General features: G+C 29.9%; 1 protein-coding gene across 1 annotated transcript in view; it reads right to left on the reverse strand.

The window, feature by feature from the left end:
- LOC116772266 (regulating synaptic membrane exocytosis protein 1) overlaps positions 1 to 24,652 on the reverse strand; it is a 38,850-nt gene extending 14,198 nt beyond the window's left edge. Inside the window, exons 1-7 of the mRNA XM_061522360.1 lie at positions 24,563 to 24,652; positions 24,315 to 24,477; positions 5,407 to 5,515; positions 1,453 to 1,549; positions 1,120 to 1,273; positions 533 to 766; positions 118 to 302 (exon numbers count right to left, since the gene is read on the reverse strand). Coding sequence (XP_061378344.1) covers positions 118 to 302; positions 533 to 766; positions 1,120 to 1,273; positions 1,453 to 1,549; positions 5,407 to 5,515; positions 24,315 to 24,350 — 815 coding nt within the window. The 5' untranslated portion in view covers positions 24,351 to 24,477; positions 24,563 to 24,652. The remainder of the gene's footprint in view (positions 1 to 117; positions 303 to 532; positions 767 to 1,119; positions 1,274 to 1,452; positions 1,550 to 5,406; positions 5,516 to 24,314; positions 24,478 to 24,562) is intronic.
- Positions 24,653 to 26,503: the final 1,851 nt, after the last annotated feature.

Genomic DNA, 26,503 nt, shown 5'->3' on the forward strand with positions numbered 1-26,503 from the left:
TAATAGCCAAAACAATATCGTAACAAGAAAATCCAATAAAGGATTTTGAATTGTCAACCCATATGAGAACAAAACACTGGAGCAAGGTTAAATATTAAAAATCGTAAAACCACTTACCGTCTAGACATCGGTGGTGGAGCAGCGAGTGCTGGTGTGTGAGCTGTTGGGTGTGCGGTAGGGTGCTGGTCTTCATCAACTGAGCGTTGGCGCGGCGTCGCTGGAGCACGGACAGAGCGACGTCGTGCGGGCGTTGCTGCACTTGGCCGGCGGGAGTCTGCGCCTGGCGTCACGCTGCCGCTGCCCTTCAACTGCCGCGAGGGCAGCGTGGTTACACACGTATTCATAGCAAATTCAAATAATTTGACAAATTGTGCTGAATAAAGCTACAGATGATAATAGGACTACTTTCAGCCTCAAATTTCACAAAGAGCATTGTTATCATGCTTTACATAAATGTGAAAATTTTATAAATATAAAAATAAATTTCATTTTTACTTTAGATTAATTTGCGTTAAGACCAAACAAACATTACTTTTTCCAGCTCCTTTAAGGAAGCAGGTGACACATCGGAGTGTCTTCGCAGTTCGGGTGATCGTGGCGGAGCCAGTCCGGTACTTGAACCTCCACTTCCGAGCCTTGCTTCAGAGTGTCGACGTTGTAGTGCCTCCAATACGGGGACCTCGAGAAGTGAGTCAGTACTATCTTGTGCAGCCGGAGGAACCCTGGGAGCAGCTTTACGACGGCATACGGAGCATCGCCATGAATTCTGTTGATATTATAAAGCTCGAATTTGGTTGCTCAATATATACCATTCAGATGTAATATAGATGGGTATCGATGATAAACATTATAGTGTTGAACTGCATTGACAAAGTATGCAAAATAAAACGTGGCCAAAAGGTTCAAGAAAAAATAAAAATTGATGATTCATCAATAGGAATAAATAATTGCGAAACTCCGTTATATTATGTAAAGAGAATATAATTTTGTAACATTAAATTTTTTGAGTGGGATCCCTTTGTGTCTGGACGTAGGTCATTGTTACTTGTTATAATAAAATCAAATTATTTATAAGTCTCTTAACGGAATTGAACACTAAAAAAAAATATGGAAAAGTACCGCCTCCTCGTCACTTGCGGGCTTGGAATACGAAGAGCAGTCTTCGCAGACGCGATGCTGGCAGCCATTGCATATGTGGAAAACTTCACCGGGCTTTAAAGCTTTAAGGCATACCCGGCAAGCCCCCGCTCTGGATGGAGCCTTACCCGCCTCGCTGAAAAATGTTATGTGTTAGACATCACTTCAGTTTTGCGATTATGTGTATACATAAAAACGATCATATATTTTTTGTAATATAAACACATAATTATATCTTTATAAGATCTTAAAAAGAACTTTGCTAAAGTAAAAGAAAGGAATGTTCTTAAAAATATATATGTATATAAGTATTACCGTTCGGGCTTAGTGGGCTGGGGAGGCGGTTGCTGCACTGGAGGCGGTGGCGTTGGTTCAGGCTCCGTCACAACCGGCCGTGGGCCCAGCTTCGTCACTAGGAATATATTGCAAGCTATCAAACGTTAATGTGCAACTCACTAGAAATGAAAAATTTACTTATATTATATAGTTTTATAAAGGCACATAAGTGAAAAGGTTGGCTGTATTTATACTATTTTAAGTCTATTATATTTTAAGTCTTTATTAGTTTATGTTTTATAGAAATGAATAAAAGATAGGGAAGAATTAAAGTGATATCGAATTATTATTTTTACAGAAAGGTGTTTTATATAATAATCTATTGTATCAATATGCAATTCATTAAATGTCACTATGTGGATGGTTTATTTTTAGGAAGGAGTTACTGGTATTCTAGGTGTTCGTTAATAATCTGCTTCCGGGTATCTTCAAAGGTAATATTTCTGGTATGAATGTATGATTAATTATAAATAAAATGTAGGTGAGTGATAAATTGCAAATCTTTAATGAAAAGAAAGATCGTAAATATAAGCGATAATCCAAAACAATTGTTTTGCTCGTAAGTAAGTATTTTATTAAATGTTATTATTAGAAGCTATTTGGGCAAAATTTTTATGACATAAATCAAGCTCCTCAAAGTTTATACATAGTAGTATAAAACAATATCTTGCTTAAATTGCAGGGAAGTGAGTTAGTTTACATGATGACGGATACCGTAGACCCTGAATTTCTAGGAAGTTTCTTGGGTATCATATTCCTTATGATAAAGAGCATTCAGTGAGCTGTCTGTCACTCTCAGATCGAAATATCTGGTCCAATGCATTCGAAGTTACTGATTGTTAGCTGCCTCAAGCAATATGCGGATAATATGCGGATAAAATCCAGCAACAACACATAGAGTTTGAATGGCATATCGGGTTACTCGTGTTTGCTTTATTTATACCGAGAAATAGGCAATCTTTTACTGGGGGAAGGAAAATAATTGACGATAAGTTTAGATTGCGTCCACACCTTCATGACCCTAATTAGGAGTGAGAAGAGAGATTGAGGTTGCTGCCGGTGCCTGAGAGGTGCGTTAAAGGTCCTACCCGTACCGTACCGTAGGTGCCGTAAAAACCAAATGATTTATGAGTAGTCTGTGGCCCTTTGAAGAGTGGCCCATACGCTTAGATACTCTAAGTGAAAAGAGTAGCAGGTGTGCTGAATGATTGATGCCTAGGTATAAAGCGGAGAACACGAGATTGTTAAAAACTAGTTAATTTGAATATGGTTTCTTCGATTAATTATTAAAAAATATTATTTAAATATGTAAATTCAATTATTTATTGAAAAAAGAAATTAACTCTTGAGATCGTATTTTATTTTAATTGTATTTTGATTGTATTTTATCGTAATTTCCCAGTAACAGTCTTTCATATATCTCATAGAAAGTTTCATGTTTGATTTATAGTCTGCGTTATGGATGAGACTGTTAAGTTTTCACCTTTATGAAATATTGAGTTTCATTGAAAAGGAGAGAATTCAAAATAGGTACACGTATTGTTTCGCCCTCCCGCTCGTAGAATGTACTTACAACGCGCGTCAGTTCGGAGCCCGGAGGAGCAAACATTCGCGATATTCGGTTATGAATATTGAGAAATTCTCATAATTCCACTACGAACTGCATACAAATTCTATATAAAGACGTTTTTTTTGTTTCGCGGTTTCGTCAAAATATAAACCTTTAATGGGTATATAAATTTTGATATTGCTTTATTCGAATTTACAAACACAACTACATAGATACTGCAAGTTTAATTAAATAGAGTGCTCATAGAGGGTTATAATTTCAACGAGCGCGTGCAAAGTTTGTGATACGCTGTATACATTATTATTTCATTTTAATTATTCGCATGAAATGTGTTTATTCCTATGTTTGTTGAAAGCGCGCTGAAATATACCGTCATCTAAATGAAATTTACTTCAATAACATCGAACATGTTATTTTGAAAGTACTCAGTAGGTATGTTTAAGTTAATTGATTGAAAAATAATCTTTTATTTAAAATCATTCGATATGTTTCAATCGTTAAAGTGCAATTAGTAGCTTTATCTTTATTATATTTATTCAATTTAATAGAGAAATTTAATACTGTTTGTGAATCCATTATCTTATATTTAGTTTTTATTTAAGGCCAGTCGCATTATTGGTCCTTTTCATTCCTTTAATATACGTTATGTTTGTAGTATTGCTCGGGTAACCTTTACGTTAAGAATGATTTGTCCACCGGGAATGTGCTCTGCGTATTGATTTTCTTGGTAGCAAAAGTCTAAGTATGCTCTTGGGCACACTGAAAGGAGATTTAGTTAGTTGTTTTATACAAATTATAATTATTTAATGTGTACCTAATAGTACAATTTATTTAGACATACGATTATATTTGGTTGATTGATTAACGCTTAACATTATAAATCGATAACAAAAACATACAGATACATAACATTTTATATTAATATTAAAAAAACCTATGAGTATTATAGAGATAAGAAATAAACCTCTGTTTTAAATATAAGAATGTAAGAATTGACGTAATATTAATAGTTTAAATTGTGTGCCACCTATGTACCTGTGAACATATGCTCTTAGTCCTATAAAATGTATTTTTTAAATGTGTTAAGATTGTAAAAACCTTACACAGAATAATGATGACATTATTTTGTTAAATAATACGCTGGGGAAAATAGAAAATATGTGCGAATGCCGCGATGACATAAGAGGAGCCATTTGTTTTTATGAAATACATAAATTTCCTCCGTATAAAATATAAATAAATGAAATATACACCTTAACGCTCATGTCTTTAAAGCTTTTTTCGTTGTCAATGGATAATTTAATTCAAAAAGAAATAATGAAAAAAAAAATTTTTTTTTTTTTACAGCAATTAAAGCCATGACAGTTTTGTCGTTTCTATATTAAATGGAAGAATAAAGCCTTAAAAAAGTATATACTAAGATTTTGATGTACAAAATAAGAAGAGAATCTTTATTGTGTCAAATAGGTGAGAGCTTTTGGCACTCAGCCATTCATTTAATAACAGTCCGTCAGTATTAATAGCCTGGGATTTATTCGTATTCGGATTTGTTTTAAGTCTATAACTTATTTCCCAAGTAAATGGGTTCGGGATTATTAGTGAGAACCGATACGGATGATTATTATTTTTTACCTTCGGATGTCGATATATTTCAACGTCGGCTGTACACGTGATAGAAAAATGGAAAACGTCAAAATAAATAACGCCGGAAGGTGATTGAGTATACACATTAAATATACAGTGCCTACAAAAAGCACTCATGGATATGGGATTAATAAAAATCTTTCTCGACAGACAATGACATGTACTGAGTTGAAAATCGTGCATGTGATCTATTTAGGGATTTAAACTAATCCATTGTCATGCGTTTGATTCGAATCTATTCACAAAATTTTGTATTTATGAAAATCATAGAAAAAGACGCACAAACATTTACTAATACATAATACTACAATAAACATTTGTTTTATAGACTTAATCTTGCAATAGTTTTATTATGTTCACACACATAGTACGTAGGTTTAATATTAAATTCAGCATATCCTAACGTTTAAATTATTAGCCTACAAACTTGGCAGCTACCGGCGTAGATAATTTCTGAACTCTGTCTACGTCATAACTCCGACACTTATAAATTGTAATTAAGCCAGTGTTATTCGACGTATGGGGTAATTACTTTGACTTATTAATCAGCGTTTCTAGAAGTCAACGTGTTATATTGTTGTTACGTGTAAAGAATTATATGTTTTATAAATGATACAATTATTGCTTGTATTATATTCAGTAATAAGTATACAGTGAAACACTAAAGTAATGTAGTTTATTATTTATATTAATGATAAAATGTTATGTTAAATATCTACCTTTGTCTTGAGCTGTGAGCAGTGAAGAAGATAATGTCTGTCGAAGTTTACCGAAGGTCCCAGGAGTCTCTATCTGGCCCGGCACCGTCGTATCTTCGGTCGCCACCATCTAAAACATAATATAGAATGTAATAAATATCTAGATAATCATATTTAATATTTATACCTTACAATTGCGTTTAACTTGATAACATGGAATAAAAAAACAACAATTTTATGTTCTGAGATAAAGGCGACAGTGATCGCAATAAAAACAGGAGTTCGATAAAAAAGTGATGTCGGAAAGCAATGGCGTACAACGATAAAACTCTTCATACAAAAATAACGACCCAGTAATACTGTCGTAAGTTCCATGGAGAGCAACAGATGGAATAAATACATGGAGCTCGGAAAATCGATATTGTAGTCTACCGAATTTTATCGTTGCGTTTTTATTGCTTCCCTCTGAGACGAGACTCATCTTCAACTTCCCATTAAAATACTATACTTCGATTTCGATTAACGAAATAACGTTCATTCATATTGGAATTTTAAATAGCTATTAGTTTTTCTTTCAGTAGCTCTATATATTGCTGTTTAGTCTCAATTATTATTTTATTTATTTAATGTGATCTAGTAAACAAATAGTGCAATTAAAAACCTAAAACGAAATGTTTATTTTTTAACATAAATTTATATTATGGCATTGAATATGTTTTCTTAAAATCTATGGACGTCACAGTCTAAATAATGCAATAAAAATACAGTAGGTGGTATTGAAACAATATTGTTTTAAATTTTATCTAGAAAATTAAATATATATAGGTAAAATGAGTATTTCTATTCTGAAACGTTTTCACGCTTAAGTTGTCAATTGACATATAATTTTGCATATGTGTTGTGAAAGGTACTCAAAGGACATACGATATCTTTTATCTAGAGGGAGAGGACTGTTCCCGAGAGACACCAATAAAAAACAATCTACAGTTGAGTGTACTTTTGATATTACGCGCAAAATAGGCTGGTTGGGCCTTAAATATTGGTCTTCGGATATAAAATATAAAGTAACTGAAAGATAAAGATCTAGATAGTATTCATTATACTTATTCAGTTATGGCATGAAACGCCCAGAACTAACATAGTTAACAAGTTGTAATTTTAAATAAGAAGATTTTTGTAATCTCTTTGATAATTTGTTTCTTGTTTTGGATCTAGTGTAAAAGTTAGTAGAAATAAGTAACGTCACTGTTTTTTTTATGCTGCTACCAGCGGATTTACCGACAGGTTTAGTTAAATTAAGTTCAGATACATTTTAAGGATAGCAAACTTTAGGGTACATTAATACTTTCAAAATTTTAATTCGGTACATCTACCGAACCAAGTATGAATAACTATAAATTTAAACAAACAAAGTAACTTAGTAACTGGCAATAAACTTGCAAGAATGTATCAAAATGTTTCGTCGGCGGAGGTAGTTTCAAGTTATAGTCTCACAACGGATGACTAAAATGAGAGTCTTGTGACGGAAAGTACAGGAAGGAAGATTTTAACATTGAGGCAATCATTCTGGATACCGTGAGGGACGGACGTAGTTGAAGCGATCGTATATATCTTTTGAAGTTACAGAGACGACTCGCTTAATACTGATGTTATATGAATACTCAGATCGTATTTTATGAAAGTTTTAATTGAAACTAACTTTGTCATCCTGCTGAAAACGGATTGTAGCTTGCAATATAATTATTTATAATTGTATAGTATTGTGCTAAAACACAATAGAGTTCATGAATATTGGAATAGATGTGCCAGACGCCGCAGGCTCTACCCTCGAGACCTTATGTGGAATGAAAAGACACGAGTGACCTAAGAGCCTTATACTAGCGTTATTGAATTTTGCGACCAAAGGAACCGCGTCCGTGTCCGCACAGCTTGGCCTGAGGCTTACGAAATTATGTAACACTTTCCTGGTGCTGCTGATCGTTTATCAAGGTAACTTGTTACAAGAAGTTCATGAAATGAAAATAATTTAATTTAAAATCAAATGAATAAAAAAATTAAATAAGACAAGTAATCCTATGTCTTATATATTTTTAATTTTTTTTTCCTTTTAAATTATTGTTTGATTCATATTTTCATAATTATAGTTTCGACGTATATTATTTATTTTATTCAATACATCAATGAATCAGTGGTCGAAAATTCCGAGTTTTATTATTATTTTGTGTAATTGGTTTAACAGTATGATGTTTTAGACAGTCAACAATAAATAAATACTATAAAGAAAGACAAAACAATAAATCAGATGTTTAAATTAAATAATCAATGGTAAATTTATGCATCAATAGTGATTTAATTAACCCCTATGTGGTACCCCTCTGATGTCATGATAAAAAATCGTTAAATAAAACATAAAGTAAATCTCAACCTACTTATTAAATAAGGACAAGTTTCAGTTTTATTTGAATACATCAATCCATTATCCGTTACCCTTTTAAGGTCTACTGTTAGGTTTAGGCCTTCCAACGCTCCCATTTCATCCGGTTCTGTTACTTGTAAATACAATGGTAATGGTTATTTACATTTATAATTAAAAAAAAAATTAAGTGAAAATTGCAATCAAATGTAAAAGTTTTGAATTTTTCTGCCAATATTACCAAAGAGACATGCTTTTGTCAACGGGCTTCAATAATAATTATTTTGTCAGTTTTTTTGTGTCAATGAAACTGGCTGTAATAACAAAATTTAAATAAGTTATAAGATAAATTATAAATTAAAAAAAATTTAGAGAGATCTATTTAATTTCAATGAAGTTTAAAGTAGCGTCATGTATTTTAGATTAATATTTTTTGAAAGAAATTCTAGATATTTTGTAATGAAAATATTCAAAATACTTCGAATATTAGAATATATGTCACTGGTTCATGTAAACATTGTTATTTAAACGCAAATAGTATGGCTATATACAATAATAAATCTAAACTTATCCCCATAGGAGACTTGTTGTATCGCTTCTATTAAAACATAGGTGATTTTTGGCATAAGTAGGTCAGGAGCAAGTTGTGATCATGACCTAGGTGGGTGTGAGCGCGGCCGGGGCAAGGTAAGGGCGTCCCTGGATGACCCACTTGTTGCAATAACATGTTATTTACACTATTTTTAATTACTCTCAGTCTTTCAAATTACCAAATGTTGCCAAAGTTTAGGATTTGTGGCGGTCCCGGGCCGATCAATAAATTGACGCACAGACGCCACAGGTTGCATGTGTGAAATTTTGATTGATACGGTCCTTACACGAGATGGCAATCTTTTTATACTGTACGTATACTATACGGTTAAGTTAAAATCATAATAAAAATTACTTTGTGAACCAAGCTATTATGTTTCCAATTTATTGCTATAAAATAACATAGTATCTACAGGTGATCGGTGCTTCAAGGTCGTAATTTGATACCAACTGTTGATTTGGATGAGGTTTCCTTTACTTAAAATAGTTTAAAAACAGGGGTTTTAATAATAAAGTCTTCAAGTAAACAAGAATTCTTACAATTATTCACATAAAACACAAATAATTTATTTCCTCAAACGCTAAGAAAAATTCGCTTAATTTATAAATGCAAATATTCTTCATTGTTGTGATTTTTATTTATTTCCTACTTCTAAGCTGTACCTTTAAACTCGTTTTCGAGAATTCCAAACGTTCACGTTATTTATGAAAGTTTCACGGACGAAGAATACGAAATATGAATATTCAGTGAACTTGTTAGTCAACTTTATTTGATCTAAAGAGCAAGCCACTATATTTATATGAATTTTTCACTTTTAAATTGGCGCAGTTCAGTTGTTTTTAAATCCAACATCATAATGTACACAGTTTATGGATTCGTGAGCCGTTTGGATTTGCAATCAAAAGCTCATCAAGAAAGCCAGCGATGACGCCCTTAGTTCAGCCGTGAGTGACCCAAATTCATATGTAAAACACGAACATTTAGTATTCAAATTGTCAGCATGTTTTATTATAACTTTATAGGGAATAAAGTATTGAAGTGACAGTACAGTTAGTGGAACTGACAATCTTTTAAGATTTTAGTAATGATCAACTAATGTATATAAATATTAATAATTTTAATTGAAACGTTATCTAAATCGAAAGATTTGAATCTGCAACCCTCTTGGTCTCTTAACCCCATTACTATATTAAGATAAAATATATTTTTTTAGTTTGATTTTAAACATATCACTTTTTTTTAAAGAAAATATTTCTTAAAAATATTGTGAAAATTAAAAGATTTTTTCCTCAATAAAAATATCAGAAAGGCGGATTTAGTTTCTTATGCTTACTAACATCTAGATCTTCTAATTTAAAAGCTCATTAAATCACATTACCATTAAGACCTTTTTATTGGTAAGGTTTTTTTTTTACTTAGTACGTTGTATTATTCAGTTAAGAAAGTATCAATATTATTCATAAACAAAATTAATTCCTAAAAGAAAATCATTTATACGTAATTGAGTTGATCCAACTGGCAGATATAGGCCAAGGAAATTGATATATAACTCATATATATCAAATTTATTAGGCGTAAATTGGATTAAAATGTTATATATTTCATAGTATGAATTCTAGAGATAGTATACAAAGTGAGTCTCGAATATTATAACGTTATAAGTGAGATTCAAATGATTTCTGTCCGAGGCCAGTGGGCGGGGGACAACAAAGGAATGTAATTACGCGTCACACACACACGCTTTCCTTTTTTCCTCGTTATTTTAAGCTCGACGGGCTTTATTACGGCACGATCGAAAGTTAAGTATCGGCTGAGGGACACAAATGCGATTAAATGCCTTTGGAATATTATGATGTACATTTAAAGGCAGGCCATCACACTCCTTACAAATATATTTTCCTGCTCAATATTTTTGTTGCTTTACTCACAATATATACTTTGTTAGCTATTTTATATTTTTGAGTACTCGTTAAACTAGACTATGATACCGAAACGTTTAAATGTAATTCACGGAAAGGAGACATAAAAATTCAACATTACAAATTCGTGGCAAACAAAGAGCGGGAAAACGAAAGAAAACTAATTTCAGTGATTTACTGTTTCGCGGGGTATTTCATCTTGCGGAGTTACCCTTCCGAAATTACATTAAGGAGGTTTGAGAGGTCGCTCGCAACTACAGACGGCTAAATCTAAATCTGGAGCAAGCCGCATTTATTCTCAAATCCACTTTAATCCCCTTTTCACGCCTTCGTCCTCCATTGACAACTAAAATAAGATTCAATATCTCAAATGACAAACAAAAAATGTGTTCATCCTGACTGAAAATAAACAACTAGCTTAGCTTAACCGTAAATTTTGTTTTATTGAGAAAATTGCTAGCAGTTACTAAACAGAAGTACGTTTTAAACAGATTAAATTGATGGTTGTAATTAAATTACAAAGACATACACAGTTTCACTGTTTTCGTTTGTGAGTTGTTACATTTTATTTGTTTAATGTCTCTACAACGGTGAAATTACTAATTGAGAGCTTAATCAACATTCAAAATAAAATGTGTGTTCCGCTGAAGATATAAGTAAATTAATGGCTTCATTAAAGCTCAAACATCGTTGAGGTATGTTTATATTTTAACCGATTACATTAATTTAATTCTATTATGGACAGTGTTAAATTACTTAAACCTGTATAGTTCAAATATAAATCTGAATTCATATGATGTTTTAATTTTATATAAAGCTTTAAAAATACAGTCCATGGTCTGCAAGTTAATTGTAGATCAAGCGTAATCAATACAAGAATCTTGGTCACCTATAAAAACTCTTCTGATGTTCAAAATAATAATAATAATAAAACAATTATTATATAACATGAAAAACTATTTAGATTATAGTGTTATTTAAAATTAATATAGCTGACATCACATTGGCTAGTATGTAATGTTACCGCACAGATAAACAATGTAGCGGCAGCGACGCCGAGCACACATCTGTGAATGTGTGTGGTTTAGTGGTTTGTCTACGTAACAGATACTAATTGCTGAATTAAGTTTTCACATTTAGAACAGAAATTATACGTTCTAAACGCTCTTAGCCGAGCACGGTATTTTTGCTGTTATAAACTTTAGCGAAGCAGTGAACTTAAACAAGTTAAGTGGAAAAAGTATTTTCCGGAATTTAAAATTCTTGAGATCCAAAGAGATGGAACATGTTAAACTGAGGCAATTTAAAAAACGTTTATTAAATTTTTTCTTTTATGTTTATCTTTATTGATCTCCAGTTTCTAATGATTAATCTAGATCGGATTTATTGGATTATCTCAATTGAAAAATTCCAAATGTGTTTATGAGATTTAATTTTTATAAATTATTATATTTTTTTTAACTATTTTTTTAAAACAATAAAAATACTAGTTTATATATTTATATTTATATTTTAAAATTTCGGTCTAAATCCATATCTTTATATATTTTATTCTACATTCTCGCAAATAACTCTTGATGCCTTCGAACTCTGAATATTTTATACAGATCAAACGTCTGTCGGCCAAAAGAAAGGACTTATGTTTGAATTGTAGAACATGTTGAAGGCAAAACGATAGAATAAATGAGGTTACTTTACTGAATGTATATAAGGTTTACGATGCTTAAAAATTCAATCCTTTATCGAGTATTCGCTTATTATATCTATACGTAAAAATAAATAAGAATGCTTTTAAATAGAATTCATGAAATATTTGATGTTATAAAATAATAATCTATGAAATAGGTTCTTAAAATCCGTCATAACATTAAACGAACACGATAAAATTATACACTAGATGCCTTTATTAAAGCTAATGAAATATAAAATTGTAGTATTGATCGCACCGTCGCGTCGGATATGTCCGTATTACGAGTATAAAGTTAAAATATTTGTTGTGATATATATGTACATATGGGATATGTTTTACGATCGCATATAGTTACGTCGGATTCATGTTCAGTACATCTAACATACCCCAGACCATAATCCAGACGCTGGTTCACAGATATATAAAACTAGATATTAGTTATAATAAATCTTTAAATTCCACTCATAAGTTACACGCAGTAAATAAAAGATATTAAATTTTATATAACAATATAAAATTAGATTAGTTATTTAGAGATATGTGTAAAGCAAGTAGGTAGACATCACATAACGCATCTATAATTATCATACATAAAGACACCTTGGTCTCAAGTGGCCTTAGATAACAATACAGCCACTATCACAGATTGACATGCAATGCTCTCATCTTTGACATGAAAGACGCATTGTATTTGACTACTAACACGCTATATATAAACAATAGAATAAATTGATTAGAATTACGTAGAAAATTTATAAATATATAATTAAATTTGTCTTAAATCTAAAATGGCTCCATTGGATAAAATAATTAATTATAACAATTTGTTATTATTATCAGTCTTAAATATCGAATTCGTTAAGCTGAACAGTTTCTAAGTTCAAAAATCTATTTTGTTAAAACTAAAATAATCTCCTCGCTAAACAAACAACTGTTACAAAAACTTATATTTTTAATAGAAAATGAAAAGGTATTTTTGTTGGGATTTGTCGGTGGATTGAGTTTAATAAAAGGAAACTTAGGAAATTAAAATACACAGCTGAGATTCAAACGTTGAAGCCTTTGTAAATACTTTAACACAAACACTGCTATAATTAAAAATTTTATACTGATGTTTACGAAATGTGTTTTATCTACAAACAGATGCTTTGTAATATTGTGTTTGATAATTAATTAAATTATGTATAGCAATTTACAAATTTATTATTTAGAAAATAAAAATACATATATTCATGAGTTTTATCAAAGTTTAATATATAATATTTCGTTGCTGTATTGGGTGTTTCGAGAACACGTACATTTCACGTAGGTAATGAAAGGTGATGAAAAGACGATGAAGTAAATTTTCAACAAATGTAAGATAGTTTTGAATAAATGTTCACACATTTTATTGCACCATAGAGGTATCGGTGTCCGAATATAGTTTTGAATTAATAGATATTATAAATGAATATTCGCGAAGTCTTAGATCTCATTGAAAGATAGTATACTTGAAAAGTTTTGGAAATTTCTTAACTATAACTTCAATTCTACCCGTACCTGGACTGGACATAAAAGAGGTGAGTTGCTGTACTTAAAACGTGAATTATATTTACATCCTTCCACATATTACTTTGTAAAAGTAAATTTATTACTACAATAGAGCTACTTTCTCTGTACTCGGTAATTTTAAAGTATATTGAGACCAGTCGAGCGATGTGTATGATTACGTTTACTTGTATACACGATTGGCGGATCGATTATTCAAAATCACGTTTGCAACCTTCAATTTCTTATACCACCGTACTATAGTGCTTTGTTTTATTTGATGATACTATACAGAGGTTGGTATTGTATTTTGTTGCTTGACTTAACTATTAACATTTCACAGCTTAGGGTGTTAATCTCCTAAAACAGACAAGCCGTTGTAACACATGTCATTTATATCTGTATATTTATTACCTATGTTATATGCTCGTACACCTAAAGACGGATGGTCAAAATATTTTTTAATCATTCATGTCGGTTGTATTACATTTAGAACAGAATTTAGTGTAACTCTACAGAAATGACATGAACAACTCAGAAAGCTACATTTGCCCAAAACATTTTAATTTGCAAACTTGCGGCGAAAGTTAGAATAGACATTTTTATCAATTAAAAGCGAAACCATAAAATTCTATCAAAAAATATGTTTCAAATTTACGTGGCGGAGGCTACACGGACGAGGAAACAAAGTAATTTCGGTATATATTAGTTACAATAAGAATAATGTACACGAATTTTGATTAAACATTACCCTCGTCTTATATGAAGCGTCTTTGTGAGAATTTGCGTCCTTATTTCATGTTAATTTAGACGTTAAGATAAAATACAACCTCTCAACTTTTTCTTATTCTCTTTAAACAAAAGATATAACGAATATCCTACCGGAATTACAGTACTGATATTTTTGTCACTCTAAAAATGATATCTTTTGTAATACAAGTGTTATGTTTATTATAAATTTTTATTAATATAGTTTAACTTATATAATTATTTTAATATATTACTAATAAATCAAGTATCACATAATGTTCCGCTTTATAATTATAAAGCGGAATATTATCGTAGAACATATCGTAGAACTCTGTTGAAAACGATGGCAAGCCCTAGCTAGCTGACAACTGCGAAATACAAACAATGTATAGTTCAATTCTTGTTAAGCAACAATGTTTTTTAAGTGTGACTAAATCAAGACTTCAAAAATCTGGGCTACTTATAAACTTCTCGAGGTCTTAGAACTTCGAGGCCATACAGTTGCATAATGAGAGACTTAACTACCTCGTAACAATACCAAATAATTAATAATTAGTAAAAACATTACGTCTAACATCCGCTTCAAGAATTCTCTTCCAACGTTAACTGATATCAGATAACCAGAAATTTTTAAAACGTAACGTATATATAGTCTTGAATTTATAAAAAGGCAAAAGTATAACTATTATATATTAAACGGGAAATATATTTTTGATATTTGTTTTTTAATAAGCCGAACATCATCGGGTCACAATTTAATACTGGCAACATATTCCTGTTTTAAACATCAATTAAACTGGGTGCGGTTGCTAAAGCGATCATTGAAATGAACTGATCTAATCAAGCAAGGATGAATTAGTGTTACATATTCATGTGTTTACGAATTAATCTTAAATATATAAAGCCAATAAACACAATATTACATTGATGAAAGCAATTAACGCGTTTAGACTTTGCTATTTGCGTGCACAGTTTTATTTAAATAGCAACCCTAGTTGTGAATGCTTTAATGAGTATTTCATTAATTTTGACAACGCTATTAAATTCCAATTATTGCGAATAATACAAAATTTATTGAAAAAATCAATTAAATGACGAATGATATGATTATGCGAGAGCACTCACGAGTCCTTTAATATTGTTATGGAAGTTGGTATGTGAGCAAATGCATATCTGAGGGTAAATTGTTCTGTGAGAATTCTTGTGAGTATTAGATTCCACGAATTCTTAACACGGAATTATAATAATATTCATTACATTAATGTATGTCATCTACATGAACGGTTTTGTACACTGGTTACCGTCCGTGGTTCAATCGCTGCTATTTGTCATACTCAGCTATAAAGATATTAAAAAATATTTTTTTCACTAAAACTTAACTTGCATCAGGAATGAAGAAAAGTAACACGGACACATATTCGAAAGATAATTCGATTTAAAGTTAAAAAATGAGTAGACAATTTATTGTAATTACTGATAAAAAAAGGCGATGGTAAAATTTTTTACTTTCAAATACGATTTTTCGATATAGATTTCGACACGAGAACTTTGCTAGTACTAGGAACACTTAGAAAAAGTTAAATAATCTTTAATTTCTACAAAATATAATTAATATCAAATACAAAGAAATTCAAACATTCGAAGAAATGACGGGCGAGCGGAGTTTAGGTACTCCTTATAATCCTTAGTCAGGTTTATATTTTTATTAATTTTCTGGTCATGGAAACTTAAAAATGTTTTCTCATAGATAACATATTATAATGAAAGAAATATTCGTTAAATTTAAATAATAAGGGTATAATGATATTTGTAGGTAAATATCTTTGTTTCATCGTCACGGAATACGATCTTTAGCGTTACGTGTTCATTATTTTGTTATTTCAACAAAAGAAAAATTTCAGTTTCATTTTTTTTTCAATTGATCGAAGTGTATTCACTTATAGTATTATATTTTTTATTTGATACTAAAAATTTTACATATTTATATTTTCATATATATTAAGAGTTTTTTTTTTAAGTTGCTCTATTCATACGTAGAGAACAATTTTCACATTACATCGATTTATAGGATGTCTGTTTTTCGCTTAAAAGCTTATAAATGTATTTCTATTCTCATTTATGCTCGTAACTTAATATAACATGTAAAATTTTTATTTATATTCCTGTTCCCAGGTTTTATCCTTCATTTTAATATTTCTGATTCAGTCAACTGTCTCAATTATTCCACTTGTGATTTTAGTCAATATAATATTAAATTTTAAACTACGAAACCAGTTTTTTTTTGATTCTAGCACACATTAAAGCAATTTTTTTATAAGACCAAAGTAATTTGAAACTCTTTGTCTCAGTTTGTTTGTTCTGAAGTATTATTTTCTAATGTAAATCATTTATGGCTAGACTGTTTAAAATATTGTAATGTAAACCTTTATTAGTGTTTTGCTCTTGATATTGTTATTAATAATGTTTTAGGTTCATTAACTTTAATTAGTTTATAATCCCTAAATTGTACATAGGTTTATAGATCACTGTTGAGCTCCGATTATATTATTTTATATACGAATGTTCCATTTTATAATTTATTTCATGGCTATCCTAGATATGTAATGTACACCCAAATATAAAGCTTTGGTTTTAAGAAATAAATATAATAATACAAGCTTGCAAAATTAATATTTCTCAAATGTGAAATGATTTGTAAGAAAAAGATATTGTTTATATTTATGTAAATATTAAGTACAAGGTTATCGTCGCATTAATTAAGATACGTCTTAATTCAATTAAGAGTTATTAATGTTATTGTGTTAGTAATACCTTGGAGACAACGACAAGGATTTCAAACGTTAATTGTACAATTATAATTGGAACCATATAATTTCCTACCTGTATTGTCTTACCGGGAAGGTACGCCGTTGGTGCGGTCACATCTACAGAACAAAACAATACGCTCCTATCGGGAACGTTGGAGCGTTTTGTTTCATTTGTAATATCCAATTAAAAATGAAGTTAGCAAATGCATTTATTATGACATAATAGCGAATAGTTATAAAAATAATAAGTTTTTAATTACATTATTGTTTTAAATTGAAAGCGGATAGACCTCTCAAAGCAAAATAAGAGTTTATTTTTGTAATGTAATATATATATTTTTTTAATTGGAGCTGAGTGGTAATTTTTTACGGCTTTCATTACCAATACAAATCAGGGACTCTCAATGTAATATGCTTAATGGGGTAATGAACTGAATATCGCGTGCGAAAAATGAAATGTAGAATCTGATTTTAAATAGTTCAAAACTAGTCCAAAAGTATTTGCCAAATTTGCGATAAAAAATTGATTTACATATATGAGAGTAAAAAAAAAATACCGTCAATTAATCTTTGGTGGAATAAAAGTCATAAATCACAGTTGAGGTTCCGTGGCATTTTATTATCACGAGATGAGAAGATCATTTATACGGATAGGCGTGTAACGTGACGAGAGATTGCAAAAATAACACATTATGAATACGCGTGTAAGGAAAATATATAAAAAATAATAATATACGAAAACGATTTTACTGACGGTATGGTTTAAGCAAAGAAAACTTTAGATGGAGGTAGTCTTTACAACTCGGCTATATTTATAAACACAATAGTTGCTCATCGCGGACTGATGGTCGGGATCGACGTTTTAATGTGATTCCCAAAGAACACGAATGGCCGCTAAGCCGTGCCCATCTACTTGGGTAAACGTTATACATTTAGATATCGATGTCGCTTCCGAAACTCTTATTTATATCTCCTATCGTGTTTTTGTTATAAAGCCATTGTTTACATTTATTTATGCCTTTATATTCTCGTGTATGGTGTATTATTATATTACTATACGGACACGTTAAGCATTTGAAGCTTCGGAATTGTCTGGATGTATATATTTGAATTTACATATATTAAAGATATTCTGTTGTTCGATGTTTGCATGAAACGTGTAAAGTAAATGAACATTGTAGAGCTTACTTAAACTTGCTAACTAAAGTTCACGTCTTTTGAACAATGCAGAATGCTTTCTCATATACCCAATACTAAATATTTAAAGTTTTAAGAAGCTTTTCTTTGTTCATTTAACTCTCACTTTAAATACTTTTTGATTACATCTGATTTAATGTAATTTTAAATATTTAAAGAATATATAGTTATGACCTTGAAATTTTCATTTTGTTATAAACTTTTCATAGATCTGTTTAAGAGTTCAGAATAGTTATCCTATTATTAATATTCTAAAACACATTACTTTTACTTGCAAAACATTATAATAAATATAGAAACTTTATATTAGTTATACACACAATATCCTCTGTATGTGAGTAAATCCATTTTCCAGTATGGCATATAAAGTTGGCCTAATCTGTTGAGATAGCTCCCAGTGGAGAATGCATGACGTTTCTACTCGACGAAGCGTTAATTCCTCGCAGGAAGCGCGAGTTTCCTCTTCCCTGCATCCGATAAGCAACCGTTCTAGATGATAACTATATTTAAAACTAGACCGTGAATACTTTTTGTTATATTTTTTTTTATATAAAGATGCTTTTTACTTTCCATTTTTAAAAATAATAATGATTAAAGCGGAACATTTATGAGTATATGGTGCTTGTTTTGTTCATCTAATGAGGTTTTATATGTTCTTTATTTAAAGACTATTTATTCTTTATACAAAGGCGAGAATATTTTAACTGTTCATATATAACGTTTTAATTGACAAAAGTGTGCGAACAGCTTTCACTGAAAGTTTAATTTTAAATTTTGCTTTTGCATTCTTATTTATAAAAATATCTGTTTGAAAGGCGTTACCTAAATCTACTTTTATAATTGGGCTCAATAAAAAGGTATAGATTATATGAAACATATCTTCTATTTTTTATACTGCAGAGCTGATAAGAGAATTTATAACTAATTTGAATTGATATCAAGCAACATTCAGCCCACCAATACAATACATAAAATTTGGGCATACGATGTTTTTCGTTAATAACAATTTGAAAAAATTTAAAACGTTACATACTTTAATAGGCAGTACGTCAAACGTCGTATATTTTAGGGGCTATTAAAAAAATATAAAAGCAACATCAATATATAGAGGTGATAATAAAGTATAGTAATATATTTTATAGCCGCTATCTAATTTAGAACTAGAAAACAATATAATATCTTTAATCTAGTCATGTCTTTGAAGTTAATTCTAAAATAACAAATAATAAAAATAATATTTATTCAAAAATGGTAATAAGCTTTATCTCTTACAATAAGTTAATAATTTTCAACTCACAGAAATCTTTGATATAAACAAAATTTTATTTCATCGTTGCCTCCGAATAATCGTGTTTACATACGGACAAAGTTTTCATTTGTCAGAGCCAAAATTATCTCACGTGGAGTGAAGTGAGTCTTTGATGAAGGGAAACGTCGATGAACAATTAAAAACAATGACTTGTTAAGGGAATCGGAATTCATTTAGAACAGACGAAAGGTAATATATTTCGTCGCTTCGATTGCGACAACAATATGTGTGTCATTACCATAATAGCCAAATAGATTTTACATTTACCGAAACATTTAAATTCATTCATTATTTTACTTTATAATTTATGTGAAGATTAACTTTAAATGCTCATATGTATTTGGAATGTTACGCATTTTAATCCAGTTTACATTTGTATGACATGTTTGTTTATTGAATTATTATAGTAGCAAATATTGGGTTAATTTACATAATAGTTTATATATTGAATATAAATAATAAATTGTAATGCTTATTCTAGTTCAATTTAAACCCTGAATTCAATTAAATTAACAAAATCTTTCACCGTCGTTATTTCTTTAATTACTTCTTCTTAAAATTATACTTTCATAGAATCATTTTTTCTTTTTTGTTATTAAGAATAGACTAAATAACAATTTAGAATTGTAGACGGACCAGAATTTTAGGAATAAAAGAAGTTCTATAACTATAATAAATGACGATTCAACTTTTATTTCTTTTCAATATTTTTATTTTATGAATTCTTAGTGTAATTACAACAACAATTTAAATATATATGGAGACTATATAAAAGGCAGAAGGTAATTTGATTTATAAAAAGATATCCCGTTTAGATTCCTCCGACATTGTTTGTGTAATTATTTTTTTACATAAAATAATTATTGGATTTTATAGACTTCTCATAATATTTTTGATTGGCAATTGGGAAAATGAAATTTTTTTCATTATCTTTGCTTTAAGTGACCTAATTTAAGTGATAGTTTTCGTTACACTTTTTTTTTGTTTTATTCCAGTCTATGGCTACGTTTTAGTGTTGGGTGATAAAAATTAATTACTAATCACGTAATAATTTCCTCGTACGGCTTTCTTTTCCAACTCCAATCAAAATTTACATTTCTACTTATGAATCAAATTAATTTTAAAATAGCTAAAAAAGAAAATAATAAATTGACAAATCATTTGATTTCTAGCACTTGTAATATTTTTTGTTAGTAAAACTTAGAACCTTTGTAAGAGTAACAAAGAATAGCTCATATATTGAACGTAGCAAAGAAAGATTAATGTTATATCAAGGTACTGCCATTCTTATTTTAGATATAAAGCCTTGATCCTAGACTGACACCTTATTATCTTCCTAAGCCCAGCTAGATTTCAACAAAATATATTTATTAAGTAAAAGTTTCTTCTAATATTTGTTATTTTATATATAATCCTGTATGAGATAGTTTTATGGAACTAAGGTTACATTTACGAAAGCTAACCAAAAGGATTACCAGCTTTTTAAATATTTGTAAAGTTGACATTTCATAATTACCTTAATGGGAGTTAGCAAAACTATTATTTCAGACATTTTCGTCGGAATTGTTAAGGGAAAAAAGCTTTTGGCGATTATAAAATGAGTTACCTATAATGAAACCATATATTAAATATTTTAAATATCATAACATATTATCCAAATAAATATTATAAATCACTCTGTTATACATAAACTAATAACCAACACTTATCTGAGCTATTTTCGTAACATATTATATTGAATAATACATTAGGGAGTGCGCAAACGATGTTCCTGGAAACTAGTCGTAAATTAAGAGAAGGTAATTCAGACCATAATTCATCTTTCGATAAAATAAAGGAATATGCTGGTCATCCGATATCGATGATGCATATTGAGCTTATTTATATCGCTTTATGTTAATATTGTCTGATAAACGTGGCTCGCAGCCGTCGGGGGTAGCGTCGGCAAAAGCGATACAAGTTTTTATCATCCCCGTCGTACGTGCTTTATAAACGATAAAACATAAGACCGTTTCCCATTTTATACAAAATCTGTGTCAGATATTGCTAAAGAGACGAGTTAATATTTTTTGGTTTTGATTTAGTTAGCTTTCTAGTTTTTTATTGAATTGATGAAGTCGTCCGCTGAATATAAGAGAATTTAGTCCTTGTTTTTAAATTACACACAAAGTGAATTTATTGCAAAAAACTTTTCGTTATCATAATTGAAGTGAATTCTCTTTTATGTTTTATTAGTGGTAATATTTTTGAAGTCTTCAATAATTATCAGCATATTTTAAGTTGGGATATAAATGATTGATTTAAGTCATTTAGAGGGAGAAAGTTTGAAAGGAATTATGACAATGAGAAATGGTTACATTGAATATTTTTAATCTTGTAACATTTTCAGAACCTATTTATTTCCGAACGAATTTTGACGTTTCAAAAAAATCTATTTAAGTATTAAACTAAAAGCTTATCATTAATTAATCTTTACGTCTCATACAAAATTTAGTATATCTCATAGCCTTAGTGCTTAATTTCAGTTGTTTCCTGAGGTATGTAAGCGGTAGGACGGATAAAGTAATCACATGTCAATCTAACTTAGTCTGCTGTCGACCATCGTGATGATTACATGATAAAATTTTTCAGGTCAGCTTGTTCCTAACACACAAGACATAAACATCCCTAGATGGATCCGATGATACGACGAAAAATAAAAAAAAAATATTTTCATATGTTAAGATTTTAATATTTTTTAAGAGACAAAGGCGATAAGAACAGTATGAAAATAAAAATATTTATACGTAAAAACTAAAGTTAATAATAGTATAAATATTTTTTTATATTTTTCTACCTGTATTTATTATTATTAATTCGAAATAATTAGTTATGTCATATAACCATTTTTATTATGTGACTAGCATTAGCGCTAGTTCATATAGATAGAATTGATTTTTAAAATATTTAAACTCTTGCAATTTTTACTGTTAAGTCTGCCACGACCTCATTCATGGATTTGTTTGATATTTGGGTCGTGTTGGGTAGTTTCATCATGATAGCTATGTATGTATGTACATAACTATTGTATATATATATACAAAATCTCATAATACAAGTTTTGATACTTTTCTCGTCTCTGTACATATTCACAAGCGCCGCTCACAATTGTTGTATTTATATATAATATAAGTGATATTTAGTAAAAAAAAAGATCTCAAATATATTGGATTGCTCTTAACAATTTTTTTAGAATCGAGAAATTTTATAAAATTTCTTATAATATTGCAAGTAAACAAATTGTATGTAAAAATTTTGACAACCTCTATAATATTTTAGTATTTGCTTGTGAAATGCAATGAAAAAAATACTTCTTCTGTAGTTATTTTATTACAAAGATACTTATTTGAGGCCGGCAGTTATGGAACACTGGCGGTAGTTCAGATTTTTTTTTTTACTTTTCATAATATACGTAAGGTGCCTGTATTATAATATAAATACTTCTATCAGTTTAATATTTTAATGGGACGAGTAACCCTATAATGATGTATCTTTTGTTCTACAAACAAAACTTAAATTCCTTGCATATTTTTTTTCTGAATTTATTGAATTTAGAAATATCTTTCAACCACATTCTATGTTTTCTTCGATGTTATATAATACATACTTATGTAATTTTAATATGGTTCTATGTAATTTTGAAAAAAATATTTAATTTTCATGTATGTTTGTCTTTTCAAATCTATTAGAATGTATGTATTGTTTATGTTTTTATTTAAACACATTTTCTACGCTAAATTGGTTAATATTCTGTTTTTTTTAAACATAACTAATTATTTCCCGTTTGTATTAATATAGCTAGTAGCCATAGAAATGCCTCTTTCAAGTGTGATTGGCAAAGACTTGGACTTTTTCTTCGTTTTTATGAAAATTCAACGTTCCATGAACTCCCGTAAATCTTTTACGAAGAAAAGAAAATGTTTGCTTAATGAGACTCTTTTCACGTTTTCTCATCGAAGGTAGGTGGAAAAGAAGGTACTTATAAACGGACTGCAGGCTTACAATTTCATATTTTAAAAAATAAATTTAATATAATTTGAGAAACCAATTAAAGTTGATTAAATTTTAAAAGAATTAAAACTTTTTTTACATAATTAAATAATTATTATATGATTCTGACTTAATATTTGCGAACTAATAGCAAAATAATAGCCCACTTATTTTAACAATGCGTCTAAAATTTCCAAATTAATTGACCGCGAAACCATTGGAATACCAACAAAGGCTTCAAAACCAAAAATAATAGATCCGCCATTGTAATTATCCTACCTAACGGAAGAGGCTATTCTTTTGGAAATACTCATTAGTAGAATATGTTTTAATATATCGTCAAAACTAAGTGAAGTCGTAAACTTTAATCCAGGATTTTGAATTAACCATATATTTTGTAATAAAATTATAATAAATACACGATCTTTGATTCGACTTCGTAAATTTAATTAAGGGAGTGTCTCATGAATCGTAATCTATAATGACGAGATAATTGCATGAACAGAATCTGCAGCCTACAAATTAGTTTAGCATAATAAGTGAATTGATTAAAGGACTTGATAGTGTCATAAACCTAGCCTAGTGAACCCATAATATATAATGAACGGGTGTATTAAATATTATAATATAATTTACAATACATTTCAAATGTCGAATTATTTTAACGTTTAGAAATTTAAATGTTATTGAACTCACCTTCTTCATAAAGGACATAACGTTTGTGGGCAGCATGATTTTTTGTTTCACTTCAAATCACATCATCACATTAAACAATTAAAAGCACAACACTATTTTTTAATCTGGAATCAGAACGTCAACACTGAAACACGACATTTTCGATTCCGACACAGCACAATACCTGAAATAAAAATAAATGTAAGCAAGCTGTACAATGTTTAAAACGTATTATATACAATTTCATACAATATAATTCATTTTTGTACCTAAAGTACAAAAACTAGAAATGAGAGGTGTTCGAACGAGGGAACTCGCCCGCCCTAGCAGAGGCACGGAACGCGAATGAAGAAGACTCGACTCAACAGGTACCTTTACAGTTCACGGCATAATTTACTAACGAACACTGGAAAGGGAAGATGTAACGTTTGCAATCAATCTTATAAATTTGTTGAAGCTTATTAGGAACTCTACGTTTTGCGATGTTCTTATCAAGGAATAAACAGTTCAATTAAAGAAACGAGTAGTCCCCTTAATTACATTTGTATACTTTTTAGTTTTTACATTCCATGTTTTATAATAAAAATTATATTTCGTAATACATCCCTTTATGATGAACTGAATATTCAGTTTATTTTATAAAGTTGAAGTACTATAGGAAACTTTCATATTATTTTATAAATAGCATAAGCTGAAAACGTGTTTCAGATAAATGTCTTGTTTTAGAATTCTAATATTAAATTGTATCTATTCAAAGCGTGGTTGTTATTCATTATGTTAGTTTTTTCTTAAAAAATTGAAAGTGTACGCTTAAAAGAATAAGTTTCATCTAATCGGAAATAGGTTTCCCGATAGCTATTTGCTACTCAGTGAAGTGAAGACTACAAGCCTTTTCCGCGAACACGGCAAATTCAGAAGTCTCCAAACAAATCGCGAGGTTTAGATATGCCAGCTAAACTTGCGCAGGTAAAATCGCTTCGTCGAATATCTCGCTAAAGTGTGTCATACGAATTGATTCTCCTGTCCGGGGTGGGAGCATCGTTTAATCGATAGTCTATATCTACGCCTACCAACTTCATGGTACGTGCATAACTAACTTCAATTACTATCCCAGAACTTATTGATATAATAAAATTTTTGTCAATGAAACTTAAATAATTAATATCGTAGTGATAACGATATCAATTTATATATTTAAAATATAAATTATTGAAAGTATAATTAACGTCTAAGCCTGTGACTGTATACATTTAATAAAACAAAAGAGTGAAAAAAAAACCAGATGTATTAAATTTGCTGTTCTCCTATATTCATGGATTCATAGTGTTCCTAGAGCACTAAGCCTGGTAACAAATAACGTAAACATTTTACCGAGACATAGAACGCGATATTAAATCGCGCGGATAAGTCGATTACAAACGGCTATCTCGCGGCCGTCCGACGCGCGGGATTAGACCGGCTAATTGGACCGACGTGCTTCGGGAAGCGGGCTTTAGTGCTCACAAGTAGCTTTTGTGACCTTAAATGCGTTAAGCTCATATTACGAATCAATTTCTTAATAACATAGACTATTAAAAACATAATTGTATTTTTTATTCTCATAAATGACGATCGTACAGTAAATAAACAGTTATTAGTTCGTCGAATACAGTTTAAATATATATGTTTTGGAAATATAAATATGGGAATCACTTATCAGAATAAATATAAAAAAATGTTTAAATGATCGTACATTTTGCGAACCGATATGTTTGATTGATTTGTAAAAAAAGCTTTTATGATTATACCGACTTTATAGCGTGATAGTTTATTCATTAATCAGCTATATAGACATAAATAAGTTCCGTCTTCTGTTGAAGGTACTTGGTTATTTGTAAGAAGGTTATTTCTTATTGACATTAGATACATATTTATGTTACTAGAAGGAGTTCTAAGCCTGTTAGGTACCGAGTCAGACTTACTACTTGTTAGAGTTTCGTGACTTTTAATTGAGTAACTTAGATGGCATTAGAAAATAAGTTTGACGGTTGAGCCAGTTGAAGTAAATGTTAAATTGATCTCATTGTAGCCGAGTCGCTTCCGCTCAAAGTTCGTATGATTGAATGATATATATAGCTTCTTCCAAACCATATTATAATATATTTTCATATAATCTTATAATATAATAATATTTAGTCTTCCTATAAATATTGTTATTATGGAAAACTAAT

Source organism: Danaus plexippus, chromosome 12, assembly GCF_018135715.1.
Source record: "Danaus plexippus chromosome 12, MEX_DaPlex, whole genome shotgun sequence".
In the NCBI taxonomy this organism is placed as follows: Eukaryota; Metazoa; Arthropoda; class Insecta; order Lepidoptera; family Nymphalidae; genus Danaus; species Danaus plexippus.